The sequence below is a fragment of the Callionymus lyra genome, chromosome 15 (assembly GCF_982586985.1).
Source record: "Callionymus lyra chromosome 15, fCalLyr1.hap1.1, whole genome shotgun sequence".
NCBI classification, from domain to species: Eukaryota; Metazoa; Chordata; class Actinopteri; order Syngnathiformes; family Callionymidae; genus Callionymus; species Callionymus lyra.
In genome coordinates, this window is record NC_141832.1 from 11,429,343 (window position 1) to 11,449,713 (window position 20,371).

At 33.3% G+C, this 20,371-nt stretch overlaps 1 protein-coding gene across 1 annotated transcript in view; it reads left to right on the forward strand.

Annotated features, from left to right (window-relative positions):
• Positions 1-272: 272 nt before the first annotated feature.
• LOC148064931 (hemicentin-1-like) overlaps positions 273-20,371 on the forward strand; it is a 41,020-nt gene continuing 20,921 nt past the window's right edge. Inside the window, exons 1-11 of the mRNA XM_087809619.1 lie at positions 273-486; positions 2,645-2,923; positions 2,997-3,299; positions 4,023-4,253; positions 5,147-5,377; positions 6,272-6,502; positions 7,554-7,817; positions 13,381-13,659; positions 13,730-13,888; positions 17,228-17,449; positions 19,474-19,716. Coding sequence (XP_087665745.1) covers positions 438-486; positions 2,645-2,923; positions 2,997-3,299; positions 4,023-4,253; positions 5,147-5,377; positions 6,272-6,502; positions 7,554-7,817; positions 13,381-13,659; positions 13,730-13,888; positions 17,228-17,449; positions 19,474-19,716 — 2,491 coding nt within the window. The 5' untranslated portion in view covers positions 273-437. The remainder of the gene's footprint in view (positions 487-2,644; positions 2,924-2,996; positions 3,300-4,022; positions 4,254-5,146; positions 5,378-6,271; positions 6,503-7,553; positions 7,818-13,380; positions 13,660-13,729; positions 13,889-17,227; positions 17,450-19,473; positions 19,717-20,371) is intronic.

Here is a 20,371-nt window from a genome sequence, read left to right on the forward strand (position 1 = left end):
GATTGATAGTTAGATGGATGGATGGATGATTGATAGTTAGATGGATGGGTGGAATAATAGATATATGGACAGATGGATAGTCTCTTCTTCTATGACTCATGTAGATCTGGATCTTCTAATCTTGAGTAAAACACAAGAGCTTCGTCACACGTTTGGGAAAATCCTCACCGGTTGTGAACGAAATAACTTTCCCTCTTTTTATTATAAGTTCAACTGCATTTATTTTCAGCGCCTCGCTCTCCCTCCCACTCTCTCCCACTCTCTCTCTCTCCCTCTCTCTCTCTCCCTCTCTCTCTCCCTCTCTCTCTCCCTCTCCCTCTCTCTCTCTCTCTCTTAAAGGCTGGAATAGAAAGTGGGCAGTAACAGAAAAGCAGCTTTGTGGAGCTGGACTCACCACAGAGGAGACATTGTTCACATCACACAAGTAAACACATCCAATGAGGGAAATTGAGCTTCTCGTCGTGGGGTTCCTCCTCGGGGTGACAGGTAGGAGCTTCTCTTTTCAACCTCAGGTGCTGTTCAGGTGAACAAGTCCAGGTGTTGAAGGTTTATTACGAGTAACACTAGCTTAGGAATTAAAAAAGTTTTGGACGGATGTTGAAAAACATGTGTGTGTTGCTGCAGAATCATCTTTTATGAAAGAGAAAATTGGCCCTTATGAAGTAGAACTGAGGGTCTTATGTCGTCCACGGGCCCTGATTCCGACATGGATACTTTCAAGATTAAACAGGAGATATTCAGCAAATTTTAAAGTGACCCGGTCATGGTTGTTCTGGATCCACCGGTTGGATTTTTTCTGACTGCTTGAATCTAAACTGTCCAGAGAATCATTCTTTGTAGCAACATCTTTATCAACTAGGATAAATAAATATATCTTTGTTTGTCGTTTCTTTTTGCTGCGACTGACACGGAGATTAAACTCGGGGTGATTATCTCGCTAAGACACAAACTCGTGATGTTTTTCCTTTAAAAGTATGTTTTTTCATGTTTTTATTTTACTGCTTTTAACTAATCATTCTTTCTTTTTTTTTCTTTACATATACATACATACATACATATTTTAGCATATTAATATGTTTGTTTTTTTATTAAATAAACTTGTAGTTTGGGTCATTGTTATTTCATTTTATTCTTTTTATTTTTACATTTTTTCAAAAGTACACTTTTTCAACTTGCATTACTTTTCATACAATTTACAATTTACTTACAATTATTATCTATATAACACTTCTGTTTATTCATAAGATGTAGATTTTGAGATGATAGTCTTACTGTTTTATTTGTTGTTTTATTTGTTTTTGAATCAGAATCATAAACTTTTATTTCCAGTGTTGTTTTTTGATGGCAGTACAGAATACAAAAATTAAATAATGGAAAAAAAGTTAAACGAGATTGATAAAGTACAAAAAAAAAACCAAAATAAATAAAATTAAAGAAAAGTAATAAGTAAACTGTTCTAACTCCTGTTTTCTTTTATTGTATTTTACACAAATAATTCGATACATGTAGGTATTGATATTAATTTTCAATGTTAAAACTGGTCAATAAAAAACAAATGAAAGTGGCCTATAGTCAACTATCATGTTCTCTTTTACTGCCTGTACTTCAGGAGGGAATACAATCCTAATCCAGGAGTTATTACAGTGTAATGCCACATTTTCTGGGAAGCATAAAGCTCTGAACACACAGCCAACTTCACACTGAATATGAACGTAAATCTTTACAACGGATCAAGATGGATTACATTCCAGATTTAACTCGTTTATTTTTTACAACTTCTTAACGTTATTAACTAGTCATCAAATACAAATATACAAATTACAGTTTAGTTTCTCGAGATAATGTTGATTGTATTCTTAGTCACGGGGTTTTTAAAAATACCCTTAAAATAACTTGTTATAGTTACAGTTATTAAGTTACATTACAGGTGGTCAGGTTAGCCTCATAAATCCTATATCAATTAATAATAAATTATTTTATATTCAATTTAAATGTTGTTTTCTTTAACTTTGAAAACATTTATGAAGATCGGTTTAGATTAATTTAACTTAGAATTTTCTCAACAAGGTGGAATGGTTCATATCTTTGAATTAATTTTTATATTTTTAATTAGAATGATATCAAAACATTTTTTGTTTGTTTTTGAAATATATCTTTCATGTCATAATTCCAATGATATTTGATAAATGCAAAAAAAGTATCGAACTATAACAATATCATAAATGTTAAGGCACATAAATAATAATGTCAAGTTTAAAATAAAGTCTCTCACTACAAATTTTACTTTTTTTTATCGGGACTAGTTTTGTAATGTGCTTCAATAAAGTTCAATACAAAATACAAACATGGAATTTGACTGAATATGGAAGAAAACGCTGAAAAATACATTTGTTTAACTTTAATATTTAACTCAAGATGTTCTTTATCGCTTGAATATAAATTATATAGTTAAGGTAGCTGAAATTAAAGCCCCAATACGTACATTTAAAGGGCTTATTTCTGGCTCCCCCCAGTGTCCGACATTGGAACATGTATTGTGTAATTTCAAATCAATTTTAAGACTTTTTACTCTCACATGTTTCAAATAAAAATAAAGCATATCTGCTACGATAAAGGAGACATAATGTTTGTCTTGGGTCCTCAGATGGCAGCTGTCCCATCACGCTGACTCCCCCCACTGTTGCAGTGCTGTATGGAAATCCAGTGAAAATCGTCTGCTCCGTCACCGACAGCGACTATGAGCAGATAGGCTGGGAGGCTCCTGTAGGGGGCACTGAACCTCAATCCACCAGCTCTTCTCCAAACTTAACCTGGTCCGTACCGAACCTGACTAATTGGAGAATCACCCCGGAATGTTTCATCAACCCGCCTCATGGAAGTCCAAAGAAACAGTGTTCTAAGAAGGCCAAGGTGGTGGTCTACGGTAAGTCTACAACCGCGACTTCCTTAAAAAAAAGCGACTCCAATGTTGTTGATCCATTTTATTTCCTCCGCAGACGTCCCAATAGTCAATTTTAAATTGGACCGACCGGTGGCGAGAGAAGGCGACGTGGTGACGGTCACGTGTTCCGTGAACATCTCAGTGCCCATCAGCAACCTCACCGTGGTTCTGAACGTGGATCTTCCTTCTCCACGGCGGGTGTTTGAGCTACCGAGACGGCATTTTACGATGGTTGAAGATTTGCGAGTAACTAGACGAAATAACTACAAGGAACTTTCGTGTGAGGCCATGATCGATCTGCGACCAGAAGGTCAAGAAATCAAAAGCTCCTCACAGGGAATTATTCTTACAGTTTTGTGTAAGTATACACGCTGGTACACTTTAAAACATGTTTTGTTTCTGAAAAACAACACAACACAAAGTGTTTCGCCTTGACCCAGAGACAACCAAAAGGGATACCCCAAACACATTTTGTATTTTGGGCCTCCGGGTCACCTTGACCCTTAGAAAACGCAAGATTAATTATTTTAATGATATTTCAAATGCTAAAAAGTCCATCGAACTACAGCAATACAATACATGTTATGGCTAATAAATAAGGTAACTAATTCCAAGTATTAAGTTAAGAGTTTCTAACTACAAATTTCCTTTTTTTTTTATCGAGACCAGGTTAGATATTTGCTTTAATAAATTTCAAACTTGTATTTTGACTGAATACGGAAGGATTTAAAAAAATTTTTTGATTCAAAACGTTTATTGCTTGAATATAAATAATGTAATTAAGGTAGTTTAAATTAAAGCACTACTACGTATGATTAAAGGGCTCATTTCTGGCTCCCCCCAGTGTCAGAGAAGTGTAACTGCGATGGCAGATGACAAATTCATCGTTGCGAGAAAAGCTTATATTATTAGAAATTTCCATCCAGGTTTCCCAGATAAGATGTTTTTTAGATAAAAGTATTTCTCAAAGGTTTTTTCTACGTGATGATGTTTCAAAACCTAACCGTTGATTACGCAAATAAATGTGTAAAACGTTACGTTTTGCTGTTTCAAGTAAAAATAACGAGTCGATTTCTTGCAGATGGGCCCGATTTGGCGTGTAATTCCACCGCATTTATACCAGAGAACACCCCCTACCTCAAGCTCTGTGAGGCCGAAGGTAACCCTGTACCCCAAATCATCTGGTACAAAGATGGAGAAGAGGTACAACTTCCAGAGAATCTCACGCGAAGAGACGCCGGGCAGTACCTCGTCGTGGCGACAGACAGTAACAATCAAACAGTCAACAAGACGGTGGAGATCATCGTGACATGTGAGTTGTAACCAAACTATTCCAATTCAGTGTTTGATTTTTAAATAAATTGGTTAGTTCAATAACCTGGTTTTCTTTGCAAATTACCATTAATGAAACAACTTGCCTTTAACCCTGGTGTTATCTCAGGGTCAAGGTGACCCGAAGGCTTGAAAATAAATGTGTTTTTTGTATTTCTTCGGTTGCTTCTGGGTGAAGGTGAACGACCTCCACCACTGCATTTATGGAAGCCAGAGAGGGTCACCTTGACCCGGAGATAACACAATGGTTCAAACAGGAATGTGTTCAAAGTGATGGGCCTCCGGGTCACCTTGACCCTTAGAAAACGCAAGATTAATTATTTTAATGATATTTCAAATGCTAAAAAGTCCATCGAACTACAGCAATACAATACATGTTATGGCTAATAAATAAGGTAACTAATTCCAAGTATTAAGTTAAGAGTTTCTAACTACAAATTTCCTTTTTTTTATCGAGACCAGGTTAGATATTTGCTTTAATAAATTTCAAACTTGTATTTTGACTGAATACGGAAGGATTTAATAAACTATTTAATTCAAAACGTTCATTGCTTGAATATAAATAATGTAATTAAGGTAGTTTAAATTAAAGCACTACTACGTATGATTAAAGGGCTCATTTCTGGCTCCCCCCAGTGTCAGAGAAGTGTAACTGCGATGGCAGATGACAAATTCATCGTTGTGAGAAAAGCTTATATTATTAGAAATTTCCATCCAGGTTTCCCAGATAAGATGTTTTTTAGATAAAAGTATTTCTCAAAGGTTTTTTCTACGTGATGATGTTTCAAAACCTAACCGTTGATTACGCAAATAAATGTGTAAAACGTTACGTTTTGCTGTTTCAAGTAAAAATAACGAGTCGATTTCTTGCAGATGGGCCCGATTTGGCGTGTAATTCCACCGCATTTATACCAGAGAACACCCCCTACCTCAAGCTCTGTGAGGCCGAAGGTAACCCTGTACCCCAAATCATCTGGTACAAAGATGGAGAAGAGGTACAACTTCCAGAGAATCTCACGCGAAGAGACGCCGGGCAGTACCTCGTCGTGGCGACAGACAGTAACAATCAAACAGTCAACAAGACGGTGGAGATCATCGTGACATGTGAGTTGTAACCAAACTATTCCAATTCAGTGTTTGATTTTTAAATAAATTGGTTAGTTCAATAACCTGGTTTTCTTTGCATATTACCATTAATGAAACAACTTGCCTTTAACCCTGGTGTTATCGAAGGGTCAAGGTGACCCGAAGGCTTGAAAATAAATGTGTTTTTTGTATTTCTTCGGTTGCTTCTGGGTGAAGGTGAACGACCTCCACCACTGCATTTATGGAAGCCAGAGAGGGTCACCTTGACCCGGAGATAACACAATGGTTCAAACAGGAATGTGTTCAAAGTGATGGGCCTCCGGGTCACCTTGACCCTTAGAAAACGCAAGATTAATTATTTTAATGATATTTCAAATGCTAAAAAGTCCATCGAACTACAGCAATACAATACATGTTATGGCTAATAAATAAGGTAACTAATTCCAAGTATTAAGTTAAGAGTTTCTAACTACAAATGTCCTTTTTTTTTATCGAGACCAGGTTAGATATTTGTTTTAATAAATTTCCAACTTGTATTTTGACTGAATACGGAAGAATTTAATAAACTATTTAATTCAAAACGTTCATTGCTTGAATATAAATAATGTAATTAAGGTAGTTTAAATTAAAGCACTACTACGTATGATTAAAGGGCTCATTTCTGGCTCCCCCCAGTGTCAGAGAAGTGTAACTGCGATGGCAGATGACAAATTCATCGTTGTGAGAAAAGCTTATATTATTAGAAATTTCCATCCAGGTTTCCCAGATAAGATGTTTTTTAGATAAAAGTATTTCTCAAAGGTTTTTTCTACGTGATGATGTTTCAAAACCTAACCGTTGATTACGCAAATAAATGTGTAAAACGTTACGTTTTGCTGTTTCAAGTAAAAATAACGAGTCGATTTCTTGCAGATGGGCCCGATTTGGCGTGTAATTCCACCGCATTTATACCAGAGAACACCCCCTACCTCAAGCTCTGTGAGGCCGAAGGTAACCCTGTACCCCAAATCATCTGGTACAAAGATGGAGAAGAGGTACAACTTCCAGAGAATCTCACGCGAAGAGACGCCGGGCAGTACCTCGTCGTGGCGACAGACAGTAACAATCAAACAGTCAACAAGACGGTGGAGATCATCGTGACATGTGAGTTGTAACCAAACTATTCCAATTCAGTGTTTGATTTTTAAATAAATTGGTTAGTTCAATAACCTGGTTTTCTTTGCATATTACCATTAATGAAACAACTTGCCTTTAACCCTGGTGTTATCGAAGGGTCAAGGTGACCCGAAGGCTTGAAAATAAATGTGTTTTTTGTATTTCTTCGGTTGCTTCTGGGTGAAGGTGAACGACCTCCACCACTGCATTTATGGAAGCCAGGGAGGGTCACCTTGACCCGGAGATAACACAAGGGTTAAACAGGAATGTGTTCAAAGTGATGTCAAACAGCAACACAAAGCTTGCATTCCTGCTTAAAAAATGATTCCAGAATTCTGGGTATTAAAGAAATTGTCAAACAAAATAATCAAAATACAAGTATATAATAATGGGTTCAATGCCTATGTAAAAAAAAGAAAAGATCTATCTATGTATATATATTTCTTTATTTTTATTTTTAAAGATCCCTATTATAGTTTTTATTATTAGTAAAAATCCATATTCCATATATAAGGTACAATAAATATGAAAGAATGATTAATGTATTACTTTTAAACTTTTTTTTTTAAAGGTGTCAAAAAGGTAAAGCGGGGAACACAATTTGTTACCTGCCATTGCTGTTACACCTCTCTGACACTAAGTGGAGCCAGAAACAAGTCTTCTAAACTTACTTACTAGTGCTTTTATTTAACAATTTCCACCCCTTTCTTTTATAAACTAAACAAATTGCCTCACTTATGAGTCATAACATACAGTTCACGTATAGAGACAATTATTAAATAAATGTAGTTAAAATGTTATTTATACTTGATTCATTAAATTATAATAACATCAAAATTGTAAATCAGTAAATAAACAAAATATTATGTTTGATATAACAATATGTAAAATCTAAATATGACAACAAACATAAAATAGATAGAAAAACATTCTAAATATTCATTCTCAAAAGTGAAGCAAACGGGCTCATATGGCGTTAAAAGATCATATATAGATATCTATAAATATATATCCTCTATTGTTCTGATGTTTTCTACAGACCCGCCCTCACTAATACTCGAGCTGGATGACTCGGAGGTGGAAGTCGGATCTTCAGTGCAGCTCAAGTGCTCCAGTACCGCGAACCCTCGGCCAGAATATTCCTGGACGTACTTCCGGGCGCACAATGTCGTGGAGCTGCACGAGGACGGGGTGTCTCTCCTGCTGGTGGAAAACGCCACCGAGCACAACATGGGCGTCTACACTTGCCACGCCGGGAACTTCCTGGGAAATATCTCCCAGAGTGCAACAGTGACTGTCAAAGGTAAGAGGAGTTGTTTATTCTACTAAATAAAGTAAAAAAGAGACCGCTAGAGGGCAGCACTAAAGTGCGGGTCATAGGCATCCATTTTAGTCAATGATAAAAAATAAAAAAAATGTTTAAAATAGTGTTAGTTCATTATTAAAAAAAAAATTCAAATCATTTTAATAAGACAATTAAAAATTAAAAATAGAAGTTCATATTTGGTCATTTTAACTTTCTGTATAGAGCACAGATTTCCTCCCTGGTGTGTGTTTATTTTTTTAAGAATGAAAATGAAAGAAATTAAGAATGAAAAAAAAAAAAACGCTGAAATGATTTATACATTTTAAGACTATATAAAAAGTAGAGTAGAGAAAAACTAAAGTATTTGCAGTCATTTATTTTTTCTTTTATTTAAATTGTGAACACTATTAACGTATGTTTATTTTACATAGAGACATTGACAGTAATGAATACACTCAGTTGTATACTTTAGTTCCGGTAGTTGTTTACGTGTAATAAGTTTATAATTACAGATGCGATAGTGTTTGTTTGCCAAACATCATCATTGTAAGCAGCTAAATCTCTTCTTGAGCATCTTAAATTGTAGTATTTTCCTATTGTTAAGGGGCTGTAATGCGTACTCACAGGTTAAAAGTTATAATAGTTTATTATTTGTGTCAAAAGAACAGGATTTAGATACTATAATGAACAAGAAATGTTAAATTAAAATGCAATCTTTTTCTTCGCTGATTGACGAGAACTTTTTTAAATTGTTTAATTATGACGGAGTGGAAAGAGAAGTCTCGAAACTTTAATGGGAATTACTGATAATCAGTGCTAGATATGTCAGGAATTTCCCGCCCATTGGTATCCATTGGAAAAATACAGATTACAGTTCAGCAAAGGAATTATCACATTGTTCTGGTCAGGATGTCGGCTTGTTGAGTCAAGATACTTTGGCATGACCAGCGTTCATAATCAGGAAGTGAACCTGTCCAGGCCTCATTGTTGACAGAGTTGTGTTTGTGTTGACGGTCTTAAAGTAAAAACAGAGAGACAAGTCTACCTGTCTTTGATACTCAAATGTCTTTGATACGTAAATGTATTAGATACTTAAATGTCTTTGATACGTAAATGTATTAGATACTTAAATGTCTTTGATACGTATATATATTTGATACTTAAATGTCTTTGATACGTAAATGTATTTGATACTTAAATGTCTTTGATACGTACATGTATTTGATACTTAAATGTCTTTGATACGTACATGTATTTGATACGTACATGTATTTGATACTTAAATGTCTTTGATACGTAAATGTATTTGATACTTAAATGCCTTTTATACGTAAATGTTTTTGATACCTTAATGTCTTTGATACCTAAATGTCTTATAGATACTTAAATGTATTTTATACGTAAATGTTTTTGATACCTTAATGTCTTTGCTACCTAAATGTCTTATAGATACTTAAATGTTTATGCTACCTAAATGTCTTATAGATGCTTAAATGTCTTTGATACCTTTATCTCTTATAGCTACTTTAATGTCTTATAGATACTTGAATGTCTTTAATACCTAAATGTCTTATAGATGCTTAAATGTCTTTGATACCTTTATCTCTTATAGCTACTTTAATGTCTTATAGATACTTGAATGTCTTTAATACCTAAATGTCTTATAGATGCTTAAATGTCTTTGATACCTAAATGTCATATAGATACTTAAATGTCTTTGATACCTAAATGTCTTATTGATACTTAAATGTCTTTGATACCTAAATGTCTTATAGATACTTAAATGTCTTTGATACCTAAATGTCATATAGATACTTAAATGTCTTTGATACCTAAATGTCTTATTTATACTTAAATGTCTTTAATACCTAAATGTCTTATAGATGCTTAAATGTCTTTGATACCTTTATCTCTTATAGCTACTTTAATGTCTTATAGATACTTGAATGTCTTTAATACCTAAATGTCTTATATATACTTAAATGTCTTTGATACCTTTGTCTCTTATAGCTACTTTAATGTCTTATAGATGCTTAAATGTCTTTGATACCTTTATCTCTTATAGCTACTTTAATGTCTTATAGATACTTGAATGTCTTTAATACCTAAATGTCTTATAGATGCTTAAATGTCTTTGATACCTTTGTCTCTTATAGCTACTTTAATGTCTTATAGATACTTGAATGTCTTTAATACCTAAATGTCTTATAGATGCTTAAATGCCTTTGATACCTTTATCTCTTATAGCTACTTTAATGTCTTTAATACCTAAATGTCTTATAGATACTTAAATGTCTTTGATACCTTTATCTCTTATAGCTACTTTAATGTATTATAGATACTTGAATGTCTTTAATACCTAAATGTCTTTTAGATACTTAAATGCCTTTGATACCTGTATCTCTTATAGCTACTTTAATGTCTTATAGATACTTGAATGTCTTTAATACCTAAATGTCTTATAGATACTTAAATGTCTTTGATACCTTTATCTCTTATAGCTACTTTAATGTCTTATAGATACTTGAATGTCTTTGATACCTAAATGTCTTATAGATACTTAAATGTCTTTGATACCTTTATCTCTTATAGCTACTTTAATGTATTATAGATACTTGAATGTCTTTAAACCTAAATGTCTTATAGATGCTTAAATGTCTTTGATACCTTTATCTCTTATAGCTACTTTAATGTCTTATAGATACTTGAATGTGTTTAATACCTAAATGTCTTTTAGATACTTAAATGCATTTGATACCTTTATCTCTTATAGCTACTTTAATGTCTTATAGATACTTGAATGTCTTTAATACCTAAATGTCTTATAGATACTTAAATGTCTTTGATACCTTTGTCTCTTATAGCTACTTTAATGTCTTATAGATACTTGAATGTCTTTAATACCTAAATGTCTTATAGATGCTTAAATGTCTTTGATACCTTTATCTCTTATAACTACTTTAATGTCTTATAGATGCTTAAATGTCTTTGATACCTTTATCTCTTATAGCTACTTTAATGTATTATAGATACTTGAATGTATTTAATACCTAAATGTCTTATAGATGCTTAAATGTCTTTGATACCTTTGTCTCTTATAGCTACTTTAATGTCTTATAGATACTTGAATGTCTTTAATACCTAAATGTCTTATAGATACTTAAATGTCTTTGATACCTTTGTCTCTTATAGCTACTTTAATGTCTTATAGATACTTGAATGTCTTTAATACCTAAATGTCTTATAGATACTTAAATGTCTTTGATACCTTTGTCTCTTATAGCTACTTTAATGTCTTATAGATACTTGAATGTCTTTAATACCTAAATGTCTTATAGATGCTTAAATGTCTTTGATATCTTTATCTCTTATAGCTACTTTAATGTCTTATAGATACTTGAATGTCTTTAATACCTAAATGTCTTTTAGATACTTAAATGCCTTTGATACCTTTATCTCTTATAGCTACTTTAATGTCTTATAGATACTTGAATGTCTTTAATACCTAAATGTCTTATAGATACTTAAATGTCTTTGATACCTTTGTCTCTTATAGCTACTTTAATGTCTTATAGATACTTGAATGTCTTTAATACCTAAATGTCTTATAGATGCTTAAATGTCTTTGATACCTTTATCTCTTATAACTACTTTAATGTCTTATAGATGCTTAAATGTCTTTGATACCTTTATCTCTTATAGCTACTTTAATGTATTATAGATACTTGAATGTATTTAATACCTAAATGTCTTTTAGATACTTAAATGCCTTTGATACCTGTATCTCTTATAGCTACTTTAATGTCTTATAGATACTTAAATGTCTTTAATACCTAAATGTCATATAGATTACTTAAATGTATTTTATACCTAAATGTCTCATAGATGCTTAAATGTATTATAGATACTTAAATGTCTCATAGATACTTAAATATATATCAGATTTTTCTTCCTCTGCTGTCAGTTTGACTTTACAAAGTCCCTTAAACTAAAGGAATCTTCATTCAGTCCCATTGAATATTGTTTTTTTTTAAATATAAATAGTAGAATACCACATTTATTTGCCATAGTTTTTTTCTTTTTGCTGTTCTTTTTTTTTTTTTACGTCAACGTGTATTTTATATTCCAATATTGTTTATTCAATCAATATATAGTATATACAAAGTACACCGTATTTATTTAAAATAGTTTATTCATCTCAACTTCTTTTTCATATTCCAAAATTGTTCAACCAATATACGGTACATAAAGTTCAGTATATAAAAAGTAGATTACCGTATGTATTTGCAATAGTTTTTTCTTTTAGCTTTATGTTAACTGGTATTTCATATTCCAATATTGTGCATTCAACCAATATACAGTATATCAAGTTCAGTATCTAAAAAGGTGAAACCGTATTTATTTGCAATTGTTTATTCATGTCAACTAGTATTTTCTATTCTATTCTATTCTATTGTGTAATCAACCATGATATATGAAGTACTGTATATAAAATGGAAAATACCACATGTATTTGCAATCGTTTTTTTTTTTTCTTTTGGCTGTTCATTTTCTTTTTTTTAACTACTATTTTATATTTCAAATTCCAATATTGTTTATTCAATCAATACATAGTATATACAAGGTATCTAGCGTATTTATTTGCAATCGTTTATTCATGTCAACTTGCATTTTAATATTTCCAAAATTGTTCAACCAATTAACAGTATATAAAGTTCAGTACATAAAAAAATAGAGTACCATATGTATTTACAGTAATATTTATATTTATTCCAACACTATTTTATTTAACCAATACATACATTTTCAATTCCATTTTCTTCAACCAATATATTTTTATTTTAATCCAGTTAAGATGAAACTATTCTAAGCCTATAAATGCTCTGCTTTGTATGGGTTCAGTGCCTCCAAAAAAACTTTAAACCAACATCCTGACTTCCTAAGAGTGTGTGTGTGTGTGTGTGTGTATGTGTGTGTGTGTTGGGGGTAGGGCTTCACACACTGGCATGCTGAACACTTTCCCCTCCCTGGCTGTTGCTGTCAGTGTGTGTAGCATAGCTGAGGCTAACTCCCTAAAAAAAGCTCCTGTGACCGTGTGTGTGTGTGTGTGTGTGTGTGTGAGAGCGAACACCGGAGCCGTTATAACGGGATCATAAACAAACACCAAACCTCCGATGGAATCCTCGCGTTTCTTCTCTTCTCTGCTGTTGACTCTAGAGCTGCTGTCGCTTTCTAAAGGGATTCTGTCGAGTAAGTTTGTTTTTTTTTATCCAAAGTATTTCCAGCAAGAAACAGTGTGAGGATTGTTTGTTGTTGTTGTTGTTGTTGTTGTTGACCCGCATGTGTCATGTAGTCATGTAACCATGTAAGGCATGTAAGTCATGTAAGCATGTTTTTTTTTCCACATGTATTCATGATGTATTTCCTTCAAGGGAGGAGAGTTTCCTTCCTGAGGGCTTTTCCTGCTCATGTCGCTCCCAAACTTGCTTTTGTTTCTGCGCCCCCTTATCTTTAAGTGAAACCCACTTTGACCCGTTCCATTCTGTGCCCCCACCCCTAGCCCTCCACCCCCCTGCAGGACTGGAATGTCCCATTGAAATAGTTCCGGAGAGGTTGGTGGTCGGGTTCCAAGAGAAGGGCCGGCGAGTGACGTGTAGACCGACCACCACCACCAACAGTTTTCCCGTAATCTCCTGGTTGGTCCTATCTGGCGTGGAAATCCCCGGGGCGGCGGACTGGTCGCCCCACTTCTATACCGACTGGGAGGAGGACCCCGTGTGTCACGCCACGTTCCAAGACCTCTACACGTGCCAGAAGTCGCTCGACTTCACCCTCTACAGTGAGTCGTCGTCAACGACCGACTTTAAAAGTTGTTTGACTTTTTTAAAAAAAAAGAGTCTCGTCCACAGAAATGCCCGACGGCGTCTCCGTCTCCTCCGCTTTCACCGTGGACGCCGAGGGGTCTCTGGTGAACCACCTGATCTGTGACGTCACCAACGTGGCCCCCGCTAAGAGCCTACGGGTGCGGTGGTACCAGGGGAACGAGACCCTCGATCCAGGCTACATGGGTAGGCACTGATTCGACATCCGACACCTTTTTTTAAAAAAATGTAATGTGGTGTAATACATTACAGGGGCATCGATATGATATATCGGGATACTGTAGGAACAAGAATATACATGTAGTATTTATGGATTACTTGACTCTGGTGAGTTTACAGACCACGTGACTCTCGTTTTCATTTGTTTTTAAACCAAAATATGTCCAAACATCAGCTTTACAAGCTGCTGGAGTCACTGTATCCTCTCATCCTCAGTCGTAACTGCTTTCGTTTGTTTTGAAACCAAAATATGTCCAAACATCAGTTTTAAAAGCTGCTGGAGTCACTGTATCCTCTCATCCTCAGTCGTAACTGCTTTCGTTTGTTTTGAAACCAAAATATGTCCAAACATCAGCTTTAAAAGCTGCTGGAGTCACTGTATCCTCTCGTCCTCAGTCGTAACTGCTTTCGTTTGTTTTTTTAAACCAAAATATGTCCAAACATCAGCTTTAAAAGCTGCTGGAGTCACTGTATCCTCTCGTCCTCAGTCGTAACTGCTTTCGTTTGTTTTCAAACCAAAATATGTCCAAACATCAGCTTTAAAAGCTGCTGGAGTCACTGTATCCTCTCGTCCTCAGTCGTAACTGCTTTCATTTGTTTTGGAACCCAAATACGTCCAAACATCGGCTTTAAAAGCTGCTGGGAGTCGACTGTATCCTCTCGTCCTCAGTCGCCAAGATCTCGCAGGATTTGATTGTCCCTCCAGCTTTGCCATGGTTGCCATCTAATGGCTTGAGGTTTAATTGCAACACAAAAATGAACAAACACTGTGAACATTTGCAGGTTTATTATAAGAAGAAAATATAATTATTTTGTTTCGTACACAACTTATTGAAATATAAATCGTTAAATAGGATTTAATAAATACAGTTGAAAATAAAAACATATATATTTAATAATATCGATGCAGTGCTGTTGTATTTCAATACAATAGTGACAGATAAAATGCCCAATATATCGTTTTATCAATATGTATGTGTGTTATCCACTTTTAATTTTATCGGTTATGTGCAAAATAAAAACTGTATCGTCAGACAATATTCCCATAGTGCACTGCAACAATTTGCATAACATTCTAGGTAAAGTACAAAAACCTTGAAATTCATGTAAGATTTAACAAATTTTCCGTTTTTTTTTTCCTTAATCACCAGACATGGGTCAAGGGTCACACAAAGTCCCACAAACCCTTAACATGAGATCAAACGTGACCCCACGTGACCCCCTCCTCACCCCTGAGAGTTTCACCATAAGAAAAACTTCAATTTAAAAAATAATAATGTCAAACTTTTTTTTTAAACCAAAGGTTATTCATTATATTAACTTAAATTTCTTGTTTGGTTCCCTAAAAATAAGAAAGAAATCGTGTCTCAAATTATTCCCCAAGTTTATATAGAAAATTCTTGAATAAAATGTACGTAAAAGGAAATATTGTGTATTTTGTTATAATGCTCTAACGTCTTAATGTTCTAATACTCGCATCATCTAAGACCTTCTTTTTTTTTCCTTTTTTTTCCCATTTGGTTTTTCTTCCGCCGTCACAAAAGTAACAGTATTTGATTGAAACCACTTCAGGGAATTTAACCGCCAACCCTCGGTGCTGCAGACTCAATAAAAGTCACTGTGATGTCATTTCTCTTCGTGGAAATGTGTCGCAGAACGAAAAGAAACAAGAAGTCGGACTCAAAGCGAAGGAGGAACACCGACTCCAAACATCCGAAAAGTGTCTTTTAAAAATCCGTCTGTGATTATTTATAAACCCGCGGTGACACACTTGGTTCCAGTCACCAGTATTTTTCGTAGAAGCTGCATTTTTTAGGTTCAGATTTACGCCCGACATGAAAATAAATACATGTTTTTTTGGATATTCAAGATGGAGACTGTTGTATTAAAGCTGGTGGTAACAAGTAAAACAATATGTTGTTAGTAAAGTTATAGAAGGTCCTTCATCCCAACTGGTGTCAGGATATTTAACTCTTTACGTTAAATATCCTGATGTTAATCCGTAGTGTGTTTTTCTTCTTGTGTGTTTTTATTTTATTTTATTTTATTTTATTTTATTTTATTTTATTTTATTTTATTTTATTTTATTTTATTTTATTTTATTTTATTTTATTTTATTTTATTCTGTTAATAGTGTTAATTTTCTAATGTAAATAATTTGTATATTTTTAAGATCGTTTTATTTTATTTTATTTTATTTTATTTTATTTTATTCTGTAAATAGTGTTAATTTTCTAATATTGTAAATAATTTGTATATTTTTAAGATCGTTTTATTCTATTTTATTTTATTTTATTCTATTTTATTTTATTTTATTTTATTTTATTTTATTTTATTTTATTTTATTTTATTTTATTTTATTCTGTTAATAGTGTTAATTTTCTAATATTGTAAATAATTTGTATATTTTTAAGATTGTTTTATTTTATTTTATTTTATTCTGTAAATAGTGTTAATTTTCTAATGTAAATAATTTGTATATGTTTAAGATCGTTTTATTTTATTTTATTTTATTTTATTTTATTTTATTTTATTTTATTTTATTTTATTTTATTTTATTTTATTCTGTTAATAGTGTTAATTTTCTAATGTAAATAATTTGTATATTTTTAAGATCGTTTTATTTTATTTTATTTTATTCTATTTTATTTTATTTTATTCTGTAAATAGTGTTAATTTTCTAATATTGTAAATAATTTGTATATTTTTAAGATCGTTTTATTTTATTTTATTCTGTTAATAGTGTTAATTTTCTAATGTAAATAATTTGTATATGTTTTATTTTATTTTATTTTATTTTATTTTATTTTATTTTATTTTATTCTGTTAATAGTGTTAATTTTCTAATGTAAATAATTTGTATATTTTTAAGATCGTTTTATTTTATTTTATTTTATTCTATTTTATTTTATTTTATTCTATTTTATTTTATTTTATTTTATTTTATTTTATTTTATTCTGTAAATAGTGTTAATTTTCTAATATTGTAAATATTTTGTATATTTTTAAGATCGTTTTATTTTATTTTATTTTATTTTATTTTTATTTTATTTTATTTTATTTTATTTTATTTTATTTTATTTTATTTTATTTTATTTTATTCTGTAAATAGTGTTAATTTTCTATTATTGTAAATAATTTGTATATTTTTAAGATCGTTTTATTTTATTTTATTATCTCTTTTATTATTTCTTTTTTTTTCCTTGCACTTTATTTTCATTGTGCTGATTTAAAAGTGTGTTTGAATAAACGTTTTCTATTCTATTCTATTCTAAAATACTAACTAAAAACGTGTTCCTCCTCCAGAAGGTGGACTCGAGCTCAGAGGTACCGGTTGTGGGTCAAACACCGGCTCGCGGTGCGACCTGGACACGACCAGAACCCCCATGAACGTCTCGGCGTCCGTCCGCCTGCATCTGAACCGAACGACCGACCTGGCGGCGATACGGTGTCAGGCTCTGCTGGACCTGGACCTGGAAAAGGGACCCGGAGCCATGATGTCCGACCCCGTCAACATTTCCGTCTATTGTAAGATCAGAGATTTTCATCGGCGTCTGTCGAAAAAAAACATGTTTTTAAGCAGCGGAAATACTTTAAATGATCAGAAAATAGTTTGTTTTACACACAGAATATGAAGAAGTAAGAGAGAGAAACAACAACGATGCGTTCAAAGACACTTCGTGAATACGTGAATACTACACAAATCATAGTACATCATCATTTACATTGACAACAACGATGCGTTCAAAGACACTTCGTGAATACTACACAAATCATGGTACATCATCATTTACATTGACAACAACGATGCGTTCAAAGACACTTCGTGAATACTACACAAATCATGGTACATCATCATTTACATTGACAACAACGAAATAGTATTTAAAGGGACATGTTTTTATAGAAGTATTTCAGTTTCATTTGAATATTGTTGATGAGTTGTGTAGATGAGTTGTGTAGATGAGTTGTGTAGATGAGTTGTGTAGATGAGTTGTGTTGATGAGTTGTGTAGATGAGTTGTGTAGATGAGTTGTGTTGATGAGTTGTGTTGATGAGTTGTGTAGATGAGTTGTGTAGATGAGTTGTGTTGATGAGTTGTGTAGATGAGTTGTGTTGATGAGTTGTGTAGATGAGTTGTGTAGATGAGTTGTGTTGATGAGTTGTGTAGATGAGTTGTGTAGATGAGTTGTGTAGATGAGTTGTGTAGATGAGTTGTGTAGATGAGTTGTGTAGATGAGTTGTGTTGATGAGTTGTGTAGATGAGTTGTGTTGATGAGTTGTGTTGATGAGTTGTGTAGATGAGTTGTGTTGATGAATTGTGTAGATGAGTTGTGTAGATGAGTTGTGTTGATGAGTTGTGTTGATGAGTTGTGTAGATGAGTTGTGTTGATGAATTGTGTAGATGAGTTGTGTAGATGAGTTGTGTTGATGAGTTGTGTTGATGAGTTGTGTAGATGAGTTGTGTTGATGAATTGTGTAGATGAGTTGTGATGATGAGTTGTGTAGATGAGTTGTGTTGATGAGTTGTGTTGATGAGTTGTGTAGATGAGTTGTGTTGATGAATTGTGTAGATGAGTTGTGATGATGAGTTGTGTAGATGAGTTGTGTAGATGAGTTGTGTAGATGAGTTGTGTAGATGAGTTGTGTAGATGAGTTGTGTAGATGAGTTGTGTAGATGAGTTGTGTAGATGAGTTGTGTAGATGAGTTGTGTAGATGAGTTGTGTTGATGAGTTGTGTAGATGAGTTGTGTTGATGAGTTGTGTTGATGAGTTGTGTAGATGAGTTGTGTAGATGAGTTGTGTAGATGAGTTGTGTTGATGAGTTGTGTTGATGAGTTGTGTAGATGAGTTGTGTTGATGAATTGTGTAGATGAGTTGTGTAGATGAGTTGTGTTGATGAGTTGTGTTGATGAGTTGTGTAGATGAGTTGTGTTGATGAATTGTGTAGATGAGTTGTGATGATGAGTTGTGTAGATGAGTTGTGTAGATGAGTTGTGTAGATGAGTTGTGTTGATTAATTGTGTTGATGAGTTGTGTAGATGAGTTGTGTTGATGAGTTGTGTAGATGAGTTGTGTTGATTAATTGTGTAGATGACTTGTGTTGATGAGTTGTGTTGATGAGTTGTGTTGATGAGTTGTGTTGATGAGTTGTGTAGATGAGTTGTGTAGATGAGTTGTGTAGATGAGTTGTGTTGATGAGTTGTGTAGATGAGTTGTGTAGATGAGTTGTGTTGATGAGTTGTGTAGATGAGTTGTGTTGATGAGTTGTGTAGATGAGTTGTGTAGATGAGTTGTGTAGATGAGTTTTGTAGATGAGTTGTGTTGATGAGTTGTGTTGATGAGTTGTGTTGATGAGTTGTGTAGATGAGTTGTGTAGATGAGTTGAGTTGATGAGTTGTGTTGATGAGTTGTGTTGATGAGTTGTGTAGATGAGTTGTGTAGATGAGTTGTGTAGATGAGTTGTGTTGAGATGAAAGCACGAGCCGTGGACTCACTGATGACAATAGTGTGTTTCCTCATGCGTGACCTCTTTGTCTCTCCTGCCGCAGATAAGCCCGTCATTAACACGACAAAGCTCCCCAAGACAATCCCGGTGTTTGAGGGGTACCCGGAGGACCTGGTGTGTGAAGCCGAGGGTCACCCCCCTCCCGAGGTCCGCTGGGAGTTCAGCTCGGAAAAGGTCGACCGCGTGTCCAGGGGCACGATCCGGGTCAGAGAACCCGGCGTGTATAACTGCAGCGCCAGCAACATGTTGGACTCCACCTCCCACCTGGTCCACGTCATTCTGAAAGGTAGAACTTTACACAAGTATGAAAGTACATCGTGACTCGGAGTATTTGAATGGTTTATTGCCGTATTATAAACTTTCATTTTTGTTGTTGAAATGTGTTGTTTTAAAGCATAGTATTACTTTTCAACGATATTTTTTTTAGATGAAACATACTTATAATACACGTATAATACTTGTGTAATTTCATCTTCTAATTCCAATAATTCAACAATAAATGATCTAAATTCAATATTTTTAAATTCAATATAAAAATGTTGCCGTTGTAGTGCGACCAGACAATACCTCATGAGTACTTGAGTACTGTGACGATTATATATTTTATATTGAATTTAAAACACTACTAATTGATTAATATTGAATTTTTAAAATGTATTTTTTATTTATTGGAATAAGAATATCAAACTGTGTAAAAAAAAAATATATATATATTTTGAAAATATTCACAATACTCTTTCTATCATTGAGAAATGAAAAAAATAAACGAATAAAAATGAATAAATAAAATAAACCTTTCAATATTATATTTATTAATCCAAAAATAATAATAAGTTCTAACTTTTGAAACTCAACATTCAGTACTTTTTTTAACCAAATTTTTTACCAAGCAATCAACTTCAATTTAATAATTAAAAAACAACTATCTTTCAATACACAAA